General features: G+C 38.7%; 2 protein-coding genes across 4 annotated transcripts; one reads left to right on the top strand and one right to left on the bottom strand.

The window, feature by feature from the left end:
• Window positions 1-391: 391 nt before the first annotated feature.
• On the bottom strand, window positions 392-21,556 carry usp10 (ubiquitin specific peptidase 10). 2 transcript variants are annotated; one of them, XM_086287357.1, is made up of 15 exons: window positions 21,281-21,556; window positions 15,557-15,625; window positions 15,139-15,184; window positions 14,663-14,722; window positions 11,946-13,178; window positions 9,875-9,966; window positions 9,216-9,325; window positions 9,075-9,133; window positions 8,882-8,985; window positions 8,356-8,455; window positions 7,344-7,524; window positions 6,309-6,474; window positions 5,504-5,648; window positions 4,862-4,927; window positions 392-3,287 (listed from the first exon to the last, which is right to left on the bottom strand). In XM_086287357.1, exons 1-15 carry the CDS (start codon window positions 21,299-21,301, stop codon window positions 3,100-3,102), a joined length of 2,640 nt encoding a protein of 879 aa, XP_086143483.1. In that variant the 5' UTR covers window positions 21,302-21,556; the 3' UTR covers window positions 392-3,099. The 2 variants fall into 2 exon arrangements, with proteins under 2 accessions (XP_086143483.1, XP_086143490.1); XM_086287364.1 differs by lacking the exon at window positions 14,663-14,722.
• Window positions 21,515-25,214, top strand: marveld3 (MARVEL domain containing 3). 2 transcript variants are annotated; one of them, XM_086287394.1, is made up of 4 exons: window positions 21,515-21,594; window positions 23,610-23,801; window positions 23,946-24,043; window positions 24,356-25,214. In XM_086287394.1, exons 2-4 carry the CDS (start codon window positions 23,614-23,616, stop codon window positions 24,964-24,966), a joined length of 897 nt encoding a protein of 298 aa, XP_086143520.1. In that variant the 5' UTR covers window positions 21,515-21,594; window positions 23,610-23,613; the 3' UTR covers window positions 24,967-25,214. The 2 variants fall into 2 exon arrangements, with proteins under 2 accessions (XP_086143520.1, XP_086143514.1); XM_086287388.1 differs by lacking the exon at window positions 21,515-21,594 and adding an exon at window positions 23,086-23,210.
• Window positions 25,215-26,190: the final 976 nt, after the last annotated feature.

Raw genomic sequence — 26,190 nt, 5'->3', positions numbered from 1 at the left:
ATAGTAAGAAAGGAATAAATAGTAAAGAACACTAAAGGGCAGAAAACCCTTACACTGCAAATTTTTCAATGATAGGTCTGCTTCCCATTAAACCAAACGGAGGCGAGAGCAGCCATGGCCTTAAAGAGCACTGAGGCTGCCAGTGAGACCACAGGAGGGGGAGATATAACATACTACAAATACTACACATAGTACATGTTGACATACAGAAACAAGAGACCAATTAAAGCATGTGTGGTAGACCAAGACTCTGTGGATCATTTTGGGTTTGTTTGTTGTTTCAGTTTATTGTGCACATGTTTCTGTAAGCCAGGCCGCGGAGTAGAGGCTGCAAAGGTTTTCAGCGGATAATGAAGCCAGGTAGTCTTTAGACTACACTTGATTAGCAAACTGCTTTTTGCACAATCCTTTATTTGAACAATAAACAAAATAGATGCTGGAGGCTTGAAATTAAAAGACAGTATAGATTTTTTTTTATGTCAATAATATCCCAACAGTTCCCAGCAGACATTAGAGTTAGGAGCACATACTGAAAGAAAGACATCATTGAAGCATTTCACCAGCACATTTCCTGACCAGCCATCTGAGACCGAGATAAAAACTATACAACTGAAAGCATAAGCCATCTGTTCTAAAGTCCCATCATCCAAACATTCTTTAAAAAGGGAAAAGAAAGAATGCAAATCAACAATGTCACAATGTGTGCAGAAATGACTACGAAGCCAGCGGCAAGACTGAACCAGATTTTAGGATGTACTGACTATCTAAGCAGCATGCCATTCCCTGTGTGTGACGATCAGCGGACTGTGATGACAAATGGCAACGAGACTGAATGAAAAATGGTAGGATATAAAGTGAATGGTAGGCTGTAGGGCCTATATATAATGTTGACCTTTGGTTTCACGTGGGGAAGGCTTCTGATTTGAAAACCTACAAGGAACTTTAATCAATATTTTCACCACGTAACGATGCTAAAATACTTTAAATCTAGTGTGTAATTTTGAAAAATGTTACTATGTTACTAAACTTTAATTTAAAGATAGGAACCAACTTTCTCATTGATTCCCATTTCAAGAGACTTATTAAATTCACACAAAGCTCTTAAAATAAAAGAAAATAAATGTCATTACACTGCAGCTTTTCTTTGATCAGAGGCAGGGAAATGGTTAACCACTATCTCGCCTATGTCCCCAGTTCTTATTGTATAAAATCATGTGAAAATACTTGTGCTGCTGTGTTAATACTGAGATACTGACAATGGTGGTTGGAATAAAATGGGCCTTGAGCAAAACAAACAAACAAAAAAAAAAACCCATGACATAAATTGAAATAAAATTCAAGCAAAGAACTAGTTCAATTTTATTTGTTGTGCTTTAGCCGCTGTAATTTCTTTTCAAACCAACTTAAATGCAAGCATATTGTTCTGAAGGGAGCAAGAGCATTAGGACATCCGATAAATGATCAATGACGAAGAAAAACAGAAAAGAAATAAACCTAACATTTTTTTTAGTGACATAAACAAAAATCATCACAATAAGTGAAATCATCAACAGAAAATAAAATCATCTTCAACAAAAGCAAACACTAGCTCCTTTTATGTGCATGCCTGGGGTCTTTATGCAGAGCTTAGCACAGATGTTGTCCAACTTCCCCGCAACACTCAGTTTTCCTCCCTCCACTGTGAGGAGCCACGGAGCCACAAAAGAGTAAATACACAGGTGTCAGGTACATTCCCTTTACTCTTCACCTACATTAGACTTGCAGTCGCTGCCTGATTAGGGTTAGACTCGTACACTGAGTGGAAAAACGTCACACAATGAACCTAAGGCAGCCCCCCTGCTTTCTGCTGAGTTGGGGGTTAAGGAAGATGGTGTGGCTCAAAACTACACTGATAAGCCACCAGTACACAGATGGAACCTTTACATAAGAAAAGACAAACAATTAAAAATCATGATAGGAGAAGAAAATGTACAAGGGTGGGGTTTGCAGTGGGATCTGTCTTAACTGGCTGCCACTTCTCCAGTGTAAGAACTGAGTCTTAAAAGAACAAAACAAAACAAAAAAAAAAAAAAAAAAACAGGCACATTCCTTCAGAACCCAAACAGGCATTCAGTCAGCTAGACCTTAGACTTTTTTCCTTTACATTTGAATCTAAATATTGGTAAATTATGCATTTTACTGTACTTGTAATCAATCAGTTTATATTTTGTGCACAGAAGCTTATTAAGTTCTAAAGCTCATTAATATTTTGTAGATATTTTTTCTTTTACCCCCTAAATCTAAACCCGAATAACATAAGAAGGACCTCAAAAACAACAAAAACGTTCAGTTCCCATTCCCAACTCACTTCCCGCCCCCCGATGTTTTTGATGGCTCCAGTAGACTTAAAAAGCATCATAAAAGTGACAAAACGGAGGAGAAGGAGTTGGTGGTGGTTGTGGTGGTGGCAAAGAAGAAACCTGGCCTTGGGAGGAGAGACTTGTGATAATGCTGGTGCTGGGCCTTTTCAATGCACGAGGGCAATTAACAGGCTTTTAAACTGCTGCAAATTCACTAGGCCGACAGTTCCCCCTTAACTAAAAAGGCAAACACTGATAGTCCATTTGCAGCCCGTGGTGGATAGTTTTTCTTGCATGAGTGAGTCCACTGTTTGAGCCGAGCTGTGGGCTCAGTCAGAGGTGAGTCTCAGGTCCTAACCTGCAACCCCAATCTGCCTATTCAACAGTCCTTCCTTGCTGCTTTAAAAATAAATCAAAAAAAGAGGAACTCAAAACACAGCAGTGGTGCACAGAGAAGAGAGCAGTCACAGGGAAATCTTTGTGAATGCAGCTTGCCTCTCTTCTTAAGAAAAGGAGAAGAAAAAAAGGAGACGAGGAAAAAGGTGTTGGAAAAGCTGGTTCTCAGGAAAGCGGGGACAGGAGGGAAGAAGAGGAAAATCTTGCAAGAGAACAAGTTAGGCAGTGTTCCTGTTCATTAGTTTTGTGTGTCTGTGTCGTGTGTAGATGTACTGTCAACGAGTGCATTGAGGATGCATGTTCTGTGTGTGTTTGTGAATATATTCAGGGTATCTTGCATGTACGTTGGGATGTGCGTGTGTGTCTACAGCAGGTCGACGCGACGGTAGTACAGCAGGTAGGCGGTGCGCTCTGCAGTCTGCTTCACCACCTGGTACTGGTTGATGACCTTCACTGTCTGGTCGTCAATGCGCAGCCAGCCGTTAAGACCGATGTGGAAGACATCCGTGGTGTAATGACCGCCTGTCGCACTGTTTCCATGGTGATACACAACTGGTGAAGTTGGAGAAAAGTGGAAAATTTTATTTAAGGTATTACTCATCCATGACCTCAATGTTGGGCACTGTAGTGCCAGCAATTCTTAAGTAAAAGCAAGCCAGTAAAGATCAGGTGATCAGCACATTGGTGTAGCGTAAAGAATACACTATACCTACAGTACATATTACAATGTCTCCTCATATATTTAAGAATAAATAAACCAAAAATGCATAAGCAGCTTTATGTGTCAGCTTCATTCTCTCACATGGTTGGGAATTGTGTTTGCTTTGGTTCATTTAGGTTTGCGGGCATTCATTTATGCACAGCTCTCAAGGTCACATCACACAACATTTCAATGGGGTTCAGGCCTGTTCTTTGACTGGAACACTAGAACACCGATTCTCTTATTTTTCAGTCATTATTGTAGATTTGCTGCTGTGGTTGGGAACATTATCCTGTTGCATCGCCTAATCTAGGAGTCCTCTGGTTGTCAGATGGCCTAACATTTGATTCTAGAATACTTTGGAAGACACAGGAATCAGTTCTTGGTCCACTCAGTGACGTGGTGCCGTGCATTGTGGTCAAACATCTCTAATTTGGTCTCATCTGTCCAAAGGACATTGTTCCAGAGGTGTTGTGGTTTGTTCAGATGCAACTTTGCAAACCTAAGCTGTTCTGCCACGCTCTTTATAGAGAGAAGAGGCGTTCTGTTGGCAAACCTTCCAAACCAGTCATACTTGTTCAGTTTTAACATGCTAACTACAAATGATTTAACTCTTGGGTAACCTGCAGTTTCTGAGAAATACCCAGCCAGGCCTTGGGGTGAATTCGTTGGAACACCCACTCCCAAGATTGTGGTATTTTACAAACACGCGCCTGAATGCTGCAGACCAGCAAACTGCCAAAATGTCTGCTTTTACTGAGGTGTTGCCAATGATCAGTTGCACCTGGCTGCTATTTACCCTCTTAATTCCTTTGAAAGCAGTAAAGATGTATTTAAGCTTCACTCCTGCATTTTTGGCTTGACTTTAATTAACTAAAAAAATGACACTGTGTGAAATTATGTTGTTGAGGCTGTATTTACCCAATTTTAAAACCCGCTAAGGAAGATGACTTTGTTCCCTGATATGACCTTTGAATTTTTTTAACATGACTATGTTCCTGATATCCTAATCACTAAATCTATTTCTCTGACATATTAGGGATAAAGCAGAACTCAAACCATTCCAAGCTCGAGCTTGTTATTGACAGTTGTTTGTGCATTTTTCATATTTTGTATATTGCTCAACACTTGAAAATAAAACAGGATGTTTAATGTGGCTTTTGCTTGAGCTGAGTGATGTTTGTGTTTTTTGTATTACTATCCAAAATAATTTCCTGGCGTGAAATGAAAGAACCAGCTGAGGTTCAACAAGACAGAACAGCAATCTTTTTTCACCCTTGGCAGCATTGTTATTTTGTGGTCAGTGGAATCGCATCACAACGAATTACTAACTCCCAGAGTGACAACAGAGTATAAAATAAAGCTTAATTACAACATTATGCAGCAGATATAAAAACAATATGGCCCAAATTAACAAAACACAAACCTGCAAAGAGCCTGTAAGTTCTTTGGCCTTTCACAACTTTGCTTCGCACTCCAGAGGACAAAAGATCTGAAAGAAAATCCACTAATTAGACCATGATGTTTTTAATGACTGCTTAAACCAGGACTAAAAAACACAGAACGTTCTGCACCATGTTTTACTGTTGCAATGTGAAATTTGACAGCCTTTAATGAAAATCATGCTGATGTTGCTGTAATTAACAAGCAGTGAGGTCTGAAGAGTCACTTGGAAACACATCTGAGTTTGCACAATTTCTGTCAAATCAAGAAGTTGAAATGTCATAATTTGATGGTATAAACTGCAGCTGTAAGCTCAATTTTATCACATTCACTTGTGGCATATTTGACTACAGCACAGTATTAAACTCAATATCACTTTAAAAACCACATTTTTTTAACATTAATTCGAAAAGCTTGAAACAAAAAAACAAAAACAATATACACTTCTCAACTTTTGCCAGTCTGCTTTGTTATGGTGCACACCAATTATCTGGATCAACTCTTAAAGGCACTGTGGGCTGTTCATGAACCAAGTATAACACTGACACATATATAGACTAGGTAAATCGAATTAAAGGCCTTGCAATGACACTGACACCTCAGTGGAGTGTTGATCGAGCCATACCTTTGCTGATTTCCAAGTCAACGGGGTAATCAATATTCTTTGTCAGTTTCTGGCAGCCTCCAGACTTTTCAAAAACAAATCTCTTGAGATGGAGCACCAGCACAGGGGGCAGCTCTTCTAGAGTAACCCTTCGGCTTATCTCAATCTGAAAGCAACAGCGAGAACAGTGAGCAGTCGCAGAATTTACCATGCACATTAAATAATACAGTTTCACAGTTACAAAACTAACTGTAGAAATAAAATTTGTCAAAAAAAGTGAACACAAAGCAAGGCTTTAACATTTTGCTGGAAATAAAATCAGCTAAGACGTTCAAAGCAGCAACTAGTGTTTTTATATTCTCTGGCTTTTAGAAGTACCAAAGTAACATTTCAGGACAAAAAGACCAACGTAAGATCCCCCCCCCCAAAAAAATGCTTATTATACAGCTGTGGAGCAGATGTTCCTGCACCAGTTCTTCTAGCCTGATGTTCTAACACAGCACTGTTGCACCGATCCCTGAAGTTTTCCTCCTCCTTTAGTTGTTGTTGGGTCTATACCATGGTTCAAGGCAATGATTACAATATGTGTGATGAAATCAGTGATGTTGTGTTCTACAGTGTGTACCCAACATCACTCTTCATCTAAACATCAATTCCAAAAATAAATTACTACACAAAATCACGTTATTTTGTGTGATCTGTTAAAGTCAGAAAAAACATTAAGAAAAAAAAGAAAGGGGAAAAAAAATGGAATTCGAGATCACAAAACTGCAACGCAACACCGATCTGAACTGAAACATGTCATCAAAGTTTACTTTTCTAATACCTCTTGCTTGGTTTTAGAAGTGTAGCCCTGGACTGACTCTCGAGCCACCAAGGTTTCGAGAGCTTCCTGGACAGTGCGGATCTTGTCTGACTGGATGTCCAGCTGCAGGGTAAAGAATGGCTGCAGAGTGGCCGACTCTTTAGAGTTTTGCTGATACACCACCGATCTAAGAAAGAAGCAAAACAGCCAGTTGTTAGAACTGTAAACCAATACCAGCAAGATTTTTAATAATATTACCTCTCAGTAGTCAAAACATACAACATAACACAATCAGCTCAAATACATTATGATGCACTTTCTAACCACTTTCTGAAATTCCTGTTAAAACTACTCAGAGGGATTCAGTTTGTTTTGCAGTTTACAGCTTTCACTATAATCATGCAAGTCATTTAATTAAACCTTTAAATTCAAGAAAGATGATAATCTACTAATGATTACTGCTGTAATTCCCCAAGTCAAACCAATTTCTCTGAACAGCGGTTTAAAAGGAGTAGATGGGTTATAGCCAAGCTCTGTGGGCATACCCACCACTCTGTAAACACATGCCTATATTCAGTTTCTCTCACAACCATTTCGGAGAAAAAAATCCTTAAGGACATTTAAAACACTGTGCAACCAGCGTACACCATCACCGTGCCAGACCAGAACCTCGCAGAACATATTATTTAGTCAGGCAACAGCCGCAGATTCTTAACTTTGCAATTTGTCTGAAAGTTAAGACCTTTGTTTGTGGATGGTTGCCCCACGTCATGCTGTCGAGACTTTTGACCGCACTGACCCACATGGGCTGCCATTCTGAAGTGCTGTGGTGCGTGCTGGAGAAGAGCTGGAAAAAACTGGGGGTGGATGACTAATTTGTGATGTCACCATGAAACGAGGTCAAAATCTTTAACCCAGTAACCAGCTGAGGACTCGCAGATGGAGCCGATACAAATTTTTGATTGGTGTATAACAGGAAGCAAGACAATGCAACATTATTAAGTTTAATCAGAACTTCTTCCTATACAGAGAGTTTCACAGCAATCTGGCATGTACCTGATGTGTCCACCAAAGATATCAGTTATGGGTGTGCGGACAAAGTCAGCTTGGCGAGTGATTGAAGTCTTGTTTCGGGGACCCACTTGCTCCCACTCATCCTCACTACCTTCCTCCTCCTTATCAGCACCATCCTCCTCCACACCTGGCTCGGACTCTGGCCCATTAGGTGTGAGAGCTTCTGTTAAAAAAAACATAAATAAATGTAAACCACTCTGAAGAACAGCTATTTGATCTTTAAAGTGCATGAAAGCAAAATCTCTTCTAAAACTGAGCCGTCTTAACTGAGATAAGTACAAATATCTTCCATTCTGAACTACAGGGCTATAAGTTTTGGATTGATTGGCTCTCATTTGAGTAGATTCTCATTTGCTGGACAATTGCCAGTGCTCCTTTCAAAATAAAAATAAATAAAAGTGCTATATCAACAGTCATTAATTCATTCTGTGATGGGAAGAGCTCCACAATACCTGTGAAAAACACCCCCGCATATGGGTGGCTGCCAGCAAACTAACAACACATTAAATAAGCCTTTGCTTTGGCTGCGTTTTGTAAAAACGGCCAAAAGGGTTTACTGTAAACTCTGGAACAATTTCCATGTCAAAGCTTAGCTAGCAGTCCTTTGGCCTTTGGTTGTAAAGTTATCAGAATTGTTATAATGTTTGGTCTAATGATGAAGGCATGAGAATATGTCCACAGCTTCACTCAGGCACTTCAGGCTCTCAGTAGCAGCAGCTCTGCCCAGACCAAGCTGGATGTGAAGTTTCCCTCTGAGCCATTTTTCCATTTTGGCAAGAGTCAATTAAAATGATTTCAGCTTATAATAAAAAAAAAAATAGAAAAAGGAAAAGAGGGAAATGATTTAATATGCTGCAATACTAGCTTTTTGTTTCTATTTAGAATTAATTTAGGCCAACACTAGGGAAGTTACTCTAAAGATAACATAAGCAAAAAAGGGCAAAGCATGCTTAGACTTAACCTGGCATATGCTATTCATAGACAAGTTACTTACTCTCTTCCTGAGGCGAGATTAGTTTCTTCAATGCTAGCATCTCCTCATGCAATCCATTGAGCGTGAACCCAAGATACTCCTCCGCGTCCTCTTGTCGACCCTGAGATTAAAGCATAAGGACATCAGCCACATTAACTCTTCAAAGAATGCCTAAAGTCAAATAAAAATCTTGCAGACATTAAAAAAAAAAAAAAAAAGCAAACTCATTCACTGAGGTAAACAGAAAGAAAGCATGCACACAGTAAGAGGCAGGATGAAAGGAAGCCTCATTAAATATCGAAGATAACCATCTCCTACAGTGCATCAGAGTTCTTTTCTTAATTAAAACCGATTCAGACTTGAATCAGCAGGTTGAATGTTAAATAGGAAATAAGTTATGTCCTGCTAAAATGTTTCTTAAATACAACAAAACCTCCCGTGGGCACTGTCTGTCCCACAAGAAGTACATTTAAACTGTTATTTAAAAACAAAAACACCCTTACATGCTGATTTGCAGTGTTTATATAAAGCTGACACCGTGGTTTACCTTCTCAGAAAGACTTGATTTGATGAGAGTGAGGAGTTTGTAAATGTAAGTTGGTTCAAAAGGTGCACCAGGTCGGATGTCTTTTGTGACCTTATCTCCAACAGCTGTAAACACAGTTAGGAATCTTAAATCATCAGTGACGCCAACAGGAAATGACGCAAATATCTTTGGGCATGCTGTGTTAATATCTTACCCTGCTGTTTGGCTTTAGATGGCACGGGCATATTGTTGAACTCGTTCACCAGTCTTACACTGAGAGACACAAACAACTGCGATGTCTGTATGGCTGATGCTTTTTAATAAAAAGATATAAACTTATAGAAATGCTACTTACAAGTTGTCTATCATGGGTGTGGAGGTGCATGGTCTCTGCGTTTCATTGTGCAGAGGAATGGACTTCATCAGGTGATACATGGGAGGGCAGGCAATCAGGGCCTGTAGAGTCTGTGTGTTCAGAGTCAAGATGAAAAATGATGTGTAGGAAAGGTATTATGACAAGCTACTTAAAGATATCTGCATTTGATGCAAATGTGTGATTAAGTTTTAAACTGAGGAAATCCCCGGTGGTCTTTAAAAGTCTTAAAATTGAGACGTCTTTTGCATTCAATTAGTTAAAATACACGTGGGAAAAGTCTCAAATTTTCCACCAGTTTGAGAGAAAAAAAAATCCCAACACTAAACAAAGAAACAGACACCAAAATCACAGCATTGTTGTCAGCAATATCTTATCACATTTACACGCGACTGATGTTAAGATATCAAATGAACCAGATATACCTCAAAATAACTAAGTTGTTAGCAATCTAAATGCCATCAAACGAGCAGGCCCTATAAAGGTTTTGAAACAACGTTACAACCAAGTAATATTTTTACAGTGGCACACGTGCCCTGAGACTTGGGCCATTTGGCTTAATAACAATGTAACATCAAGAAACTAACAACCAAGTAGTTAAAATCAAAAGAACAATAAAATATGAAGCATGAAAAGGATACAGCGTTGATATAGCACCAGTTTCCCTTGTTGATCAGTCCTCTCGGCTGCAAAGACACTGGTTTATGTATCAACTTCACATTCTCAATAAGTTCTGGGGATTCAAAGAAAACACAATATTCTTAAACAGGTAGCTTCGCACAGCTGTGACAATGAAAAAAGTATGTGTCATAGCGATACATCAAAACAATTGTTTCTTCGTCTATTCCTGCCTCAAATGGCAACAGCATAAGAGACTGAATGAATAAGACCAAGGTCTTGCTGTACCACGCCTAGGAAGGAAGACTGTCATTCAAAAAGACAGCTTCCATGGTAACGTGGGAATAGTTTCATAGTTTCACACAAATAAGAACAAAAAACATCAATTTGGCTGAGACTAAAGGAACAGAGGCAAATGCACATTTAGACAGAACAAATAAATCATAAGTACAATCATTGTTACTTCTTTACAAATTGGTATTGTCTCCATTTTCATAACAAGTCAAACCACTGAGCTCACTTTTAAGTTACAATTAAAACTAAATGTCAGTTAATCGCATCTCATTTATCATGTCAGTCACAGACAGCAACCCTTTAACAGCTTTTTCCTATGGGTATTATATTTTTCCAATATATACATATTTACAGTGTAGAAATGGACACTGTTTCATGTCTGATTATGGTCTACTTTTCTGATTTTACCAACCTCTAACTACTTTTGAACAGTGATATGCACACAAGTGTGAAGTATCCAAGAAACTTGCATATAAAGAAAAGGCAGAAAAAAAAGATAGTTTGCTGCAGTGCTAAAGAATATATATACATTGATAGATTATTTTTTCTTTTTGGTCCATTTCAATCAATCACTTTTATATATACAAACAGCTAGTCTGTGGCTCCAAACTGGTGTATTTCAAGCTAGTCTGGTTGTTTAAGTTCAAGACTAAACACCATCAAATAAACACATTTAAATTAACGTGCTTAGAAACCAACATGCCCGCTACTCAACAGCGAGTATACATTTCCATCTTACAGTAAATGCATTAATAATTATAGCCTACCTTCTTTGCTATGATGTGCCATACTTGCATTGTGTGTACTTCTGCACACTTCTAGAATAACTACTCCCTAAAAAAATGGCAAAGATTGATCGCTGTCACGCTACGCGAAATGAGAAAGTTTTATCTGAAGGGAGACATAATATCTGAAGGGTACCTTAGAAGAGAGACACAGTGTGTTGAATATGTGAACTTTCACAGGATTGTGTTTAAATTCTACCTCAAACCAGTGTCAGAGAGGACAAACTAATTAAGCCTGGTAAGTTCCCGTAACCTTCTGTGACAACAACCACAAAATGTAGTGTAATTAGGTTCATCTCCCCAGAAAACAATCAGCACACCACTGTTAAGAGCAAAACACTGAATACGATTTGAGGACAAGAAACAACACAATATTTTGCATTTTTCATTCTGTCTACCAGCTTGTAAAATCAGACTGTTCCGATCAATAACACATTTCAAGATGCTGTTTCACTGTGTGAAATCTGAGGCTGTGACTCATCTTGAATCATTATCTCATTTCCTTAAGTAAAAAAACAAAGTATTCATGAGGTGTCACATCTCAGCTCCTTGCAGTTGATCATTTATACCCACACTGCAGCTCTGATAGGAATAACTGGAATGATTTAAACAATAAATAAAATCGGATAGCCATCCTGCATGTAGCACCACCATCTAGTGGTCATTTCTTGAAAATGAATGCAACAGTCCCTCAACTTCTCTTTAAAGTAAGCTGTCAGTGAGAAATCTGTGCATCTCAAACTTACCATACCATCAGTATAATGAGCTGCAAAAATGTATCTCTTTTTTAAAATATACCCTACTCTTTCCAGTGATCCCAATTTTAAAAGCTTATTCTGTTAGATATGCAAGTATGAACAGTACAATCACCTCAACACTGCCACCAAGTGGGATGGATTGAATTTCGCAGAATATACTTTTTGCAAAAAAATAAGTTATAAACTTACACCAAATTAAAAAGTAGTAATGGTGGAATGTTTTTAGAAGGTAAATTATCAGCTTCTTTATAAAATACCTGCAAGTTTAGGGGCCATAGGATCCTCAGATACATGGACAGGGCCTTCTTTTACTTCCCCAACTTTCTCAGGCTGCTCTGGCACAGCGACAGAGGGAGATACTGCTTCCACAACATTCTTTACCTCCACAAATGCCTGAGGGCCACCAGGTAGAGGCTTGGAATTGTGAAAGAGGCTAGCCCAGGATTTCGGAAGATTAGCAGTAGGTGCAGCTGGAGTGGCAGGTGAATGTGCCTGCTCTGTCACTACTGACTGGGCAGCTGACTCTGGGATGACCTGCTGAACCTGGTCCCCACTCTCAATGTCCTCTTTGTGTCCATCTACACTGACAGGAGTGGTAGACTCTGCTAGCCCATTTGCCACCCCATTGTCTGCCATCTCTCCTCCCTCTAGTTCAGTAGTCGTAATGGAAGTGATGACAGAGATGACAGCAGCTGAAGTAGGAAGAGGTGATTTGGAGAGGGGGCTATGTGGAGTATCTGAAAGTTCAGGGCTCTGTGGAGCCAAATGATCTGGCTGCTGATCTGCAGTCCTTGGTCCCTCTGTCATCCCTCTGCTTTGAGAGGAGGATGAACAGGGGGAAGTGGCATTGTTGCCATCTGATAAAGAGGCAGCTCCACTTGCTAAGTCCAAAGAAGAGTCATCAGGGCTATCACTAGTCCTCTGATTGGCAGTGGATGTGGGGGCACACTTGGCTGCTGCCACAGCAGCTGTTGGTGTTGCTGTGGAGGCGGGTCCCGGGGTGGAAAGTTCAGCCCCTGACAATGCCTTACTGTCCACATCCTCAGTACTGTGGTGTGGGCCACTGAGTGCATGTCCGTTCACCAGTGCTGTCACAGGTGTCCCATCCGCTGTACTGGTGCTGCTGCTGTTGCTGCCAGTTGACGGTTCCAGGTAATTGTAGTACCCAGGCGGTCGTTTTTTCTTTTTCTTTCGCTCTCTCTGTCCCAGGCTGCCAGGGAGTCCGTCCATGTCCGGGCACGGCTGGTGATTGTCCAGGGCTGAGGCCTCCGAGTCAGGTCCGTCCAGTGAGTTGAAGTGTGCCCCGTCAGGGACATCAGCTGCTGGAGAAGCCGTCTGTTGAGCTTTCTGGGCCGGCTGGCAGCCCAGGATGAACTCAGGAGCCTGTGGGTTTAGGGTACTCGACACCTTGTATAAAGGATCGTTGCCCCCAACAGCCTTGGAATCCATCACCTCGTCAACACCAAACTCAATGTGCTGATAGTCTTCTCCTGCAGATAATATTTCAGTCAATTAGAAATACAGAGCACTGTTTAGATTAATTCCTACATATTAAAACCAGGCTGTGGTATCTGACTTTGCTGCAGAACGTCACATAAAATCCTTTTTCCTGAACAAGCAAACTGTTACTCAAGGGGTCGTGGGAGCTCTGACAGGATCAAAGATACCAACAAAAAGAAATTCTTCTAGACCTATTTTTGACAACTACTGCTGTCCAATCCAAACCAAATTCCTTCTGGTCTCACATAAATTCCAGAAGTGGGGTGATTCAACACTTAAAATTGGGTCTGGGAAGGACAATATAGTCTTATGGATAAAACTTCTTTCACTTACTTATGATTCTGATTTGAAGGCGAAAAAAAACCCCAATAAACTAAAAATAAATAAATAAAAAACATTTTTGGCACAATCCTGTGTGGTCAGTGGCCAGATGTTATCAATATTCTGTTGAAACTATTCAAGTTAAACTGCTACAAAAAAAACATTCAATGTCAAGTTGACAATCAATAGTTTTAACTAATGGTTTATTATAAGCCAAGTTTATTTTGCTGACAATTTGAGATACCATTTTTCTCAATCATTCTTGAAGATTTAATTAAAATGTTTTTGTTTGTTTGTTTTTTATTTAGGCAATGACATGCGATTTAACAAGTGTCTAAAATCACATTAAAAAAAGATTACAAAGGGATACAATACGGTTGATAACCAAAGGTAGTCAATAGAAAGGAAGTCTGGCTTAACTGACTGCAGACACGCATCAATAATCCTTACTTCCTGAATATTTTTAACAGCATTTTTAAGTGTTGGAAACTTCAGCAATACAGAACAATGTAAAACAAATACATCAGTTTTTATAAGTTAATTTTTGGACAAAATGTGTCACACAGCAGTTTGAACTGTAAGTTATTATGCAGCGAGAGGTGCAAAGTGCAAAGGTGAAACATTAGCAAGTGCAAATATGAAAGAAAAAAATCATCCAAGTCATCATGACACAGCTGATTGGCCAACCAAATGTAATCTCTGATCCCCTGCAGAAGGTAAGAGGGCACTGAAACACAAGGTACTCCCTCTACTGAGATGAGAGGAATCTGTTAGTGTTAGTGTTACTGAAATTGCACTTCATTACTGTAAAATGCATTCAGCAGTGAAACCTCAACTTAAGAATAAACATGTACACACATGTTAGCAACCGCATAAAATCATCTCTATGCCCTTAGTAAATAAGCCGTGATTGGTAAGTCATTAAAATGCAATTCAATTTTATTGTAACGGAGACCTACAGTAGTGAAAATGTATTATATGCAAGAAAAGATAAGATACTTCGCAGTACCTTAAGCATGCAAAGCTATATAGGTTTTACCAACAGGCAAGAGAAAGAATACAGGCAAAAAGTTTAGAAAGCCACCAGTTTTTGAAACCTGGATTTTCAGTTTTACAGCAAACGTACAAGAGGGTATCAGACTCCTCAACTCACCGCAAACCTGCAGTCCCATAGACTCCATAATAAAAGGTACAGCAGGAGTGCAGTAAGATCCTAAATAATCAATACAAATCAAGGTAAGGCAATTGTCATGTGCATATAGGTACTATTTGAAAGAAAGGTGGCTGCTCTAACATTTTTGATTTTGGTGGGCAAAAAAAAGAAAAAGAAAAAAAAGGTGGTGGGGAGGGTCAAGATTTAGTGGAATTTATAAACCGTTTCAAACAATATTGCACAAATGTATAAAAAAAAATACAAATAAATGACAGGAAAAGCATCTTCCTGCAAGGCCAGCCAGATCAGCTATACCTGGGCTTCAGCCATACATTTAGTCCTGCTCTGAAAAACAACTTGATGCCAACTAAGAGCAGGAGAACAGTCAGCCCATGTCTACTTTAGAGTATTTTGATGTATTTTGAATAATTAAAAAAATAAAATATAGGAAATTAGCTTATGTAAGAAGTACATACCAGAAGACTGAGTGACACACTGGACTTTGTCATTGAACGGAGGAAGCTGCAAAGAGAGAGAAAATATAAGTTGTGATAAAGACCCAGCAGGTAACCACAAAAGTAATACTTAAAATAGACATGACTGATATCTTAAGACCATTGTCAAGTGTAGAATTACCATTTACCAGATATATGCATTTTGACTCAATGGTCAATTTCAGTAATCCTGAAGCCCTGATTTTGGACTATTAGGGCTGATAAGCAAATTTATTTGAATTATATTTCTCCAGGAACCTTGCTGTTTCCATTGAGAGGATATCCTGACGAGGCCAACACGACTACTCAAAAAATAAATTTAATTCTTTCTCTTTAATTTAATAATGACTTATTAATGGAATAATGACCGCTACTGCTTTTTCTGGACCAATCTGCTTACCTCAACATAACATCGTGGAGTCACAAAAAACTGATTGATCTCATCAGGGCTGAATTCCCCAAAGATGTACTGTGGGAACAAAATTAATACAACCATTAACTGAAAAGGAAAGACAATGGAATAAAATACACTATAAAATAAAATAAAAAGTTAAAAACAATCAAGAACTTTCAGATTATTCATTAGTATAAAATATAAAATCATGGGGAACATTTTTAAGCAGTGTTCACTGTAGACAGGTCATTCAACCTCATAACTGGAATGCAATCATAAGGTGCCGTCATTTCAGAATCTAGGTATTGGGACACATACAGCAGTCCTTCATCACTCATTCAATTTACAATGCTAACCTGTGCAAACTGATGAGTCATGCAGTGTTATACATAAACCATGAGCACAAACAGCTCTGAATCTAGACCTGTTTTATCTAGGTGAAGTAGGTTTGTCAGTTTGTTAAAGGTTAACACAAAGCATTCAAAAGAATGCTTTGTGTTAACCGTTAGGCATTATAAAAAGCATTGTTGTACTTAAACCAAGCCAAAGCAGGCCTCTGATGTAACTTCACGGACTGCTTTTAACACATGTGTAGCTTTGAGGTGACACAAGATTACTGGGATTTGAATTAAACATTTTACCTACTTTTCCACCTATACCACCCACTCCCCTTATATAATGGTATCTTCACTTTACTTATTAGTGTAGCTGAGTTAGTTGCTTCTGCTTTGACACACACAGACATGGTGAAACAGAGAGCAGAGGAAAGAATCCATCACTGACGGCATATGAACTGATGAGAATTTAGCCATTCCGATTCCGTTATCAATATCACTTATCAATCGATTCATTTATCAATTGTCATTCCATTTTCACCGGCTCCATTTTGAAAGTCACTACCATCGCTATTTTGCATCTATAACACACAAACTGAAATCAGCCGATTGTAGTGCGAGTGCAAGAATGGATAAGCACTATTGATAGGCAAGCAGACTAACAATTTCAAGGAAATTGACTGCTGGGAACCAGTTTTCTACAAAAACTGGTTCTTGATTCCCATCCCTACCTCTCAGACTGACCGACAGACCTTGTTATAATCAACAACTTGTGTCACCCGTGTTTACCAAATTAACACTTGTAGTGAGGTAGGTTCCATCAGTTCAAGACGCTACATGCCATTAAACATTCATCAGTCAAGCGCACACACACAGGACACGAGGAGGTGGCACTAACATAAAATCTATGATCATCTTCGAATTGTTTTTGAAGTTGATATTTCAGGTATCAAAAAATGTATATATGCATTGCAAAATTAAAACTGTTAGAAGTTTATTATTTTGAAATTTTAATAAAGCAACCAGCTAGACTTAAATGAGTAGTCAGCTGCTCAGCCAGCAGACCAGCACTTATGGAGAGCTGCATATATGAACTTGAAATTAAGACTTCAAAGTTAACTCGTTTTATTAGATTAGCCAAAAACAATCAAACTACAATATTACTCATTGCACACACTACAACCAGCTTCAAATGAAGCCAGGTCTATGGTAGTAGGGGTTCATATTATGTGTAGTGGATGCAGGCAAAATGAATTAGAACGCTTAAAAATCTTCACGCAGCACTTCGTCATGCACCCTCTGATGACGTTTAGGCAGACTGTATAAAAACCGACATTATTTGTCATGTTTTTACTACACTGCTGTTTTCTGATGTTGCTTACAGTGTTATTAATTAATTTTCCACAGAATCACCACGACATCAACTATAATTGTGCGTTATACCTTGAGAGGAAAAAAAAAAAAAACCCAAAAAAAACACTGAGCCACTGAAGGGCCCACATGCACAACTTAAAAAAGGTAAAATGGACTCACTAGCCATGCTGTTAATCTTTTCGGTGCAATAAACAGTGGAACGTGAAAGGGTAGTCACAGAGAAAAGAAACTGCAGCTCAAGCATATATAACTTTTTGCAAACGAGGCCCCACGCGAGGGCCCACATTGCTGAAATGGCACTACAAGCGACAAACAGCCAGCAATGATCCAGCGGCCTCAGGATGGCTAATACAATCACAACAGAAAGAATGTCCCTTTGCTCCTTTCTGCAGGCATGCCACACGTACCACACTAAGCTTCCCTTGCTGATCGTTTGGACTGCGGATTACAACAAATTAGCCATCTGTATGATTTTAGCACAATTTAATGACGACATCACACAAACAAGAAAGAGCCAAGAATAAGAAGTAAGAAGAATAAGTAGTCATAAGTAAGAATAAGACTAGAAAGATAAGGTGATTTATAGACTTTAGTGAGTTTCACTATTGGTGACTGACTATTAGCGATAGTGTGGTTCACAAATTTAAAATTATGTCAGTGCTGTGAAATATACAGATATGTACTACGACAATTCTAAAACTGATGTCGCGCAAACAATCTTGTTTTATTCTAAGCACAGGCTTGTTTACCTAAACTGATCTGCGGAGTTATTAATGGGCAACTTGGCTGAACATAAAAATGCTGCAGTGCCAGTACAAATAAGGTCAGACTAGTTTTTCAATGAGTTTGCCAAGCATGCCTGTGCCTGCCTGGTAGTGTGATGTAGTAAAAGGGTGGCAACAATTACAAACCATTAAAATTATTAAAAATTGGGACAAATAACGGCGTTACAATCATTTCCATTTCGTCTGCTCTCAGCCAAAAGCAACTGCTCATAAATGTGCGAACACTTTCAATTTTGCTGTATCGGAAAATTGATACAGCAGACTAAGCCATAACACAGGCACATATTCCCTTTTAATTAATATGAGGACTTATTTGAACATTCTGATTCCCATTGGAAGATGAAACAATGATACTAGAAGAACAATTTAATCCTGTGGGCCCCCGATATTAATCATCCCAAGGACAAGTTCCAGATTAATGGCAGCTAAACTCACTGAGTGATAAATGTTTTTAAGGTGCAGATTTATTTTTACATTCATTTTTAGGATGCTTAAAGTTTGATGCTGCTACATTTTTAATGTGTCACATTGAGAAGAGTTTCTAATCTTTAGTCTCAATTGAACTAATAACAGTGGACTAAATAATTTGCTGATAAATGGCCCTCTGCTATCACTATGTCACATAATCATGTAGATCGGCCAATAGTTGTTGATAAAAGTAAAGTTACTCTGATAACTAATCTTCACAGCTGGCATTTTCTTTTTCTTTTTCTTTAAATTGGATTAATTTACAATTTCCTGTTTTCCAATCATGGATTTCTTTGTGTTTTCAGTTTTCACATCTATAATGGGACACATGCCAATTTCAAAACAGGGATCAAACTACTAGAATCCCTCAGTAACAAAGCTGATGTGGTTTATACTTAAACTTCTTTACAGCTTTTTTTAATCTCTAACAGTCAATGAGTAAGATCTAAAGGGAAGGCCATTGGTTACACAGCCTTGCTGATACAAGGAGAGGAGATAAATACAGCTCCCGTGTTCAGAAATGAAAAATAGCCATCACTGTGTAAAGATCTTTATGGTGTTATAACATGTCGTACTTACACAAGCAATAAATGCTACCGTGCCTATACCCCTGAACTACAGCTTAAGGTTAATGATGGTATTTCAGCAGAGATGTAAGGCTTTTTGTGGTCAAGACAACTTTAGAAAACCTTGACTCAGATGTCTACATTGACAGTGGTAAAATACACTTTTTTGACAGACTATCATAACAGGACTATCGGAATAAAAGGTTTAAATATTCATGTAATTTAAATGTCTCTTTTTTAAATCTTAGAGGTTATTAAACTAAACCAAAAACCAATACAATCCCAAATAAAATTACCACCCCAAAAAATAAAATATAATCACTGAAATACTTTAACTAGTTTTCAAACTAGGGTTCAACTTTGCCAATAAGCTACAATAAAGGAGCAATAATGGTATGTTAATTTGAAGTGTCACATTTGGTAGATTATGCATTAACAAGATGACTTACCACAAGCAGAACACTATCTGCCTTTATCTCCCAGTGCAGAAGAATTGATAAGCATTTCCAGAATTACCTGTTTGCTAAACTTCTACTCAGAAGACCGATGTCCCTTCTGGTGCTCATATGTCTTTTACTGCCTCACCTGTTTATCGACCAATTTTAGCCCCAGTGTTAGTATTTTTACTCAGCAATAAATCAACAGCAAACCTTTCAGTCGCCTGCCTTCTGTGACTACTTTACAGAGGGATGGCTATTAAAATGAGGGGTTTTGTAACAGAGTAAAAGTGGTGACAAACAGAGGAAAGCAGACCCAATGAAATAGTTGATGATGCTCCAGATCTGCTGGGTTACCGTTGCTGTGGAGCACAGTCTGGAAAACACTAATTTAGAGTGTTTGTGAAAGCTTCCATGCATTACTATTCACTCTATGCTATTCATACTAACAAAAACCAAAAAAATACTATGCAACTCTGTATCAGTCAGTTCAGTTATGAGAATTTATTTCACCAAATATTGACATGTAAATTAAAAAAAAAGGGGGGGGGGATGTTCAGCCGGCTTTCCCCTGAAACTTTCACTTTAATAAAGAGTGAACCAATAGAAACGCTCAATTTGGAAGCCAGGAAGAAAGTTGAAAGCATGCAGAATTACTTTAGTACAGCAGATTTCCCTTACTACAGTGGTTAGCCAGGTTCCGTTTCCTGAAAAAAAGTTAGAACTGAACACTTCACTTGACTCCATTTCTGATTAATTTTTACTATATGAGCTTTTTCTTCTCTAAACTTTAATTGAGTCTCTTACTAGTAGACTAGAGACCTGGCATGTTTCTTCATGTAAAACTAGACCTCAAAATGGGCCTTCCAACATGACAGCTAGCTTTTCCAGAAATAACACCAAACTTGTTAGGTTACCTCCAATCCAAGCTCAGTCACGTGGACGGTGGCTCTGTAAGCAGCGTGCACGCTCAACCCTGATCCTCATTGTTTCCATATCAAGTAACTCTTCGCTATCAACGAAGGCCCACACTGTCGAATGTGTATTTAGCTAACTAGCTAGCGGACAGACCGCAAAGTCTAAGCACACCACCTGTGCAAAACAGTTAGCATACTAGAAGCTAAACGAGCAGCACGAAAACGTTACACCGCTCCAGAAACACTTATAAACGCCAAGTGATCGCATGCAAAATATTCCACTAGACCGTTATTATGCTTTCTGACTACCCCGAGAAAACCAATAACTTACTGGTAGTTATAAAAATAAGATATGGCAGCAGGCCTGTGGCAGCACTGAGCAGGTGGGCCATGCATACACGCAGCAGTTTTCGGTCACTTTTCTCTAAGAAATATTACATGACATTTGTGGAATATAACTTCGAAGTATCACGAACATTTGTTTGAGCAAGTTTTTGTGTCGTTTAATTAAAAGCGGTTGTCATCGCCCCAAGAACTGCGACGGAAAGTACTGCTGGTTCATTTGAATGGAAGGACCTGGGGCCTGTTAGCTCACGTTACCATGCTGGTGGTATTCCAATGAGGCTTAGGGGGGGCATTAGCAAGCACTTTTTAGTACTTCAGCAGTTCAATGACACGACAGGCCAAATGTTTAAAATAACAACACACAACTGACCAAAATTTAATTATTGTGTGGCGTTAGCTTTGGTCAAAATGGTGCAGAATCAAAGAGCGATCTGAAGTCCAAAAATAAGAGACTGCACGAGTTGTTTTGGAGGCTAATGATAGCCAGCTAGCTAGCTAGCTACCTGGTTGCTGTAAGAAGCCATGCTCCCGGTGAGGTTTTCTGTCCTCCGCTGACCAGATGAAGAATCCCCCGGAAAGGTGTTGTAGGTTTCTACTGACAGCTACAAAAGGTGGTCTATTTCGACGTCATTGTCATTTGCCCAACGGTGTCCTGCCAGTCGAACGTTTTGATCTATGTAATGCATCAGCACTTCATGCTGTTCGCCTTGCCGTCACCGCCATTTCTGTCTAGCATCTTCCTTGCTTGCTAGCCAGAGCAGCGCGCGGTCGGTTGTAACGGCAGCGTGAGCTCAGGGAGTAACGCCAAATACTTCCGGTGAGTGCTGATTCTAAGATTTCATAATAAAAAGGCTTCATTAATACTTTTAGTACTAATACTACTACTTACAATGATAACAATATTAATATTAACAATACTCGAAAATTTAATAGAAATAAATTACGGGGTGCAGATGATTGCCTTTATATTTACAAAGTTTCAGCATTTAGACAGTAAATGAACCGAAAGAACAAAACCCAGTGTGGATAGTAACCAAAATTAAACTCAACTGAAAAATAAATAAACACTAAATAAAATATAATAGAATATAAAATTGCACTCCAAGATCCTGCAAAGGTTTCAAGGTATTGTGAAAAAAATCACATTCAGTGTAGCTTCAGTTTGTAAGTGATATTATGATTGCTGATGGTTTACGCTCACTGATAGGTTATCTTGCTTGTGTTCATCACAGCTATATCATATCATATCATATCATATCATATCAGATCTTAATGACCGCATAGTACCATATTATCCCAACATCACACCACCCTCTAAGACTACAGGATTATTTGTGGTTTCTAGAGGTTCTAGAGAGTCTCTGCAGTTTTAATATTAGACTCAAAACATTTGTTTCAACAAAGCTTATAGATGATAAGGAAAAGGCCTGGATAAGATGACTCTGATCCATCACTTATTCATGCTGCAATATGCTCAGACTGCTGTAAAACTTCAAGTAATACACTGTGGTGTACTGAGGACTTCTTCTCCAATCACGTCTTCCCTCCTCTAGTCTGTGTTTTTTCTTGTCTCTCTATGCTCTCTTTTCTTTTATCTTTCTTCCTTTATCTTTTCAATCCCCCACTACTGGTCATGGTGGATGGTTGAACCTCACTGAGCCTGGTTCTGCTGGAGGTTTCTTTCAGTTAAAAAGGAGTTTTTCTTTCCTACCATCGCAAAGTGCTTGTTCATATTAGGTTGTTCAATTGTTGGGGTTTATTTCTAGAATACTGTAAGGTCTTTACGTTACAGTACAAACTGCTTTGAAACAACTATCATATTGAATTGGTGCTAAATAAATAAACCTAAATTCCATTTAACAGCACTAAATATTCAGCTTTTAATTACATGAAAATTCTCCAATTGTCTCGTGGTCATGTCTTAAAGAAATGCACGGAAGAATATGTTACCTATAATTACAGATTGCAGAGCAAGTTAAGAACTCGAGGCATTTATTCTGAAATCTGTGAATGCCTCGGCGGAAATGCTAAAAATAATGTTATGAACTTACAAGTATGAGCGCATGCGCGGTGTGTGTTCTCACTTCAGGTTGGACGTGAATCGCAATTTTTTTTTTCTTTTTCTTTTTGAAAGTTAAATAAAAATAAACGTTTTATTTTAAGCACATTTTTGTTGTTTTTTATGAACCTTGGTGATTTAAGCTGCATAAATACAGTCAAAACAGTGAAATAAACAGCAGCAACTACATGCAATCAACCCCATGTGCCTTTTAAATGAGTAATGCCTTCGACAGTGCAGGACAATACCCAAACTAGTGGGCGTGGCACAATACAGGTGAGGGAAGAAGGTAATCTCAAACAGGAAGCCGTGACAGGTGAATGATCTTCTGGCCATAACAGAAAACAAGACCGTACAAAGAACAGTATCTGAAGGTATGAAACACAGGCATTATATATTTGTATCATTCACAAACGCGCAACTAATTAAGCTAACGTGAATTTGCAACAGGGACGAACTTTACAACAGGGAGGACGTTGCGAATGAGCAACTTGGAAGAACGCTCTGTTTTCTCATGTTGAGATAAGATATCATGAAACGGATAAAAATCATAATTCACAGACGTTTACAGTGCCTCAAGTTATCACCAGCTTTTGATAAGCTGCTTCATTAATGAAGAAACGTCTACCTCATCGAGACATTTTTTTAAGTTATCCCCCATGCTGCTTTATTGCTTGCAGTGCGTCGTGGATAAAAGCCAACTACCCACTTTGTTTATGACAGGCTGTAAAATAAACAAGATACAGGTCTATAATTGTATTATGTTGGCACAGGAAGATGCCAGAGAGGGGAAGACGCGATCAGAGTGGTGACGGCAAAAGCGGGGATAAGCGCTACACGCACAATCGAGACTACTCTGGGTATGACGCCGAGGAGAGGGGCACTGCAGGTGACAGGAGGGCCGGAGAAAACAGACAGAGGGATATGACAACTGCCTCTCACAGACATGAAGGAACCTCAAGACGGTAAATGTAGTTCTAAACATGGTCTGCATTCACTAAACCTTCATAAAGCCCGAAGATCATATTTAACTCTGCAATGTTTTGACCTAAAATTACATAAACCTGTAGCAAAATAAATTATTTAAAAACATTTTACTTTCCTTACAGGCCCAGAGAGACTTCAGGGGATCTCTCTGAGATGGAGTATTACGAACCACAACCGAAGCCAGCGCTTTACAATTTCAGATACATATTAACCAGCAGAGGCAAGTATATTTGGTTTTAATTTCTTCTGTGAAACATTACATGCAAGCTACAATTTTTTTGAAATATCCCTAAAATGCATTCAGGGATGTAAATTATATGATAACGAGAGGATAGTGCAAAAATTTGAAAATATAGCACAATAGTAAATTATTTTTAAATGCTGCATTGGAACAGTTAGTATTTATTTATTTATTCTGTTGTTTAATGTAATGTGAAAATAAGTTTCTTTAAACAATTATTTTAAGGCAAAAGTCAAAATCCCCAATTTGAAAATATCTTTTTCTTAAAAAGCCATAAATCTTTGTCTCCAGGTATCTGCCAGCTTGCAGAGGTGTTTGTGAACCTGCTTATCATAATCTGTGCCGGGGTGCCTTACAGCAACAATGGGGGTTACCGTGACCTGGCCAGCCTCGGTGGATTATTCACTTATTACTACGGTGGTGCCAGTGCCTTCACTGGAGCCGATGCAAAGAGAGTGCAGGAGCTAGACCGGCTCTTCCATGAGCTTAAGCGGCCTCCGTACATCTTCACCATGGCGGCTGGTGGAATTTTAATGATCTACGCTTTTGCCATGCTGGGCCTGGGGATTTTCAGAGTCCCTTTCCGGTGTCCTCCTGTGCTGCTGGTTGAGGCTGTGCTGAGTTTCCTGATCGGTCTGGGGTACATCCCAGGAATTGCCATCTATTTTATCAAGCTGAAGGAAACCTATGACAACCCCATCTGTAAGGAGAGGGAGCAGATGTACAAGAGCAAAGGGCACCAAGGGTTTGATTGCAAGTATAATGGTGCAGACATTGCAGAGGGACTGTTTGGGGTCTTGGGGGTGGTTGTTTTCATCTTTGGTGCAGTGTTAGCTATCAGAGCTTTCAGGTCAGTGCGGGAGCTGAAAAAGCAAAGAACAAACCAGGATGATAATTTTTAAGCTGCCTTTCCTTTTTTTATTCACAAGTGAACAAAAGTAGGAGTGAGAAAAAAAAATCACTTTGACAGGACTTTTTTTTCTTGTCACTCTCATTAGGTGTTACTTGTATATAAGCTGTTTTATACATTTTTATGCCTTGATAGTGTTTTATACACACCTAATCTTTTTTATTCTTTATGCCTGTTTACCACATCTTTCATATTTTCTATGATGTTGTAGTTATAATAAACTACCAAAATAGTATAATATTACATGGTCATCTGTCATTGCATTTATCTGTGAAAGAGATGGCTGAAACAGGCTGAACTGACTTCCTGAAAACAAATGTCTTTGACATTTTAAAAGGAAATGGAGTTGAGTGTCACATGGTTTCTTGTTATAGTTTTAAAGCTTTTCTGATGGCTTTGGGGTTTTTTTTCCCTTTTCTTTTAACTTAATGTGTTGATTTAAAACACACACACACACACATAAGTCTGAGAAAGACACACTCTGTTCTTCTTATAGCACTCACAAGAGATATACTTATTTTTAATTAAAATTTATTCTCAGAATTTGTCAACCACTTTACCTGAGCTTAGGATAACTCATAACTCTGAGCTTCACCAACAGATGGGATCTACTGTGATTAGGAATTTACAAAGTTAAAACATTACATATAATTCCACAGCAGCGGTCACTGTTTCTTCTCATTTATTTTCTTGATCTGAGTATTGAACAGGACAACACATCAGCGATAACCGCATAACCTGCCCTTTTGGGCATGGATTAAGGGGTGAGATTACATATAAAAAATGCAAGGATGCTAATAATTCTAAGAATGTAAGAAATTTTAAAGTGATTTTGTTTTTTATTGGGTTGAAATAAACACCCTGAACTGGATACGTGGAAGACGATGGATGGATGGGTTGATATAACCGTTAATAATGATAAGTAAAGTTGACACTGGACAAAAACAAAAAAATTCACAGTAAAAAGTTTTATTGCTACTTGGCTTAAAGTTAAAAACAAAACAAAAACCAGCCTGTCTGCTGAAAACTAATGATAGCAGCATTTAAAATAAAATAACCACCTTCCACTCTGTGTTCAAGAATATACAATTCTTTCTGACAAACCACAAAAGTGCCCATTGTTAGTTCTTTTCCTAAATAATTAATCTTCTTAATGATTCTTAAAAAAAACTAAATTTGTAGCAGTAATCTGCATGCTCGAATAAAAACCTAAAAA

Source organism: Aulonocara sp. 'chitande type north' Nkhata Bay, linkage group LG1 (assembly GCF_057382095.1).
Source record: "Aulonocara sp. 'chitande type north' Nkhata Bay isolate Kocher_YH1m ecotype deep benthic linkage group LG1, A_spYH_male_GT1.1, whole genome shotgun sequence".
In the NCBI taxonomy this organism is placed as follows: domain Eukaryota; kingdom Metazoa; phylum Chordata; class Actinopteri; order Cichliformes; family Cichlidae; genus Aulonocara; species Aulonocara sp. 'chitande type north' Nkhata Bay.
The sequence above is the reverse complement of the archived record's forward strand: the minus strand, read 5'-3'. Positions and strand labels throughout refer to the sequence as shown.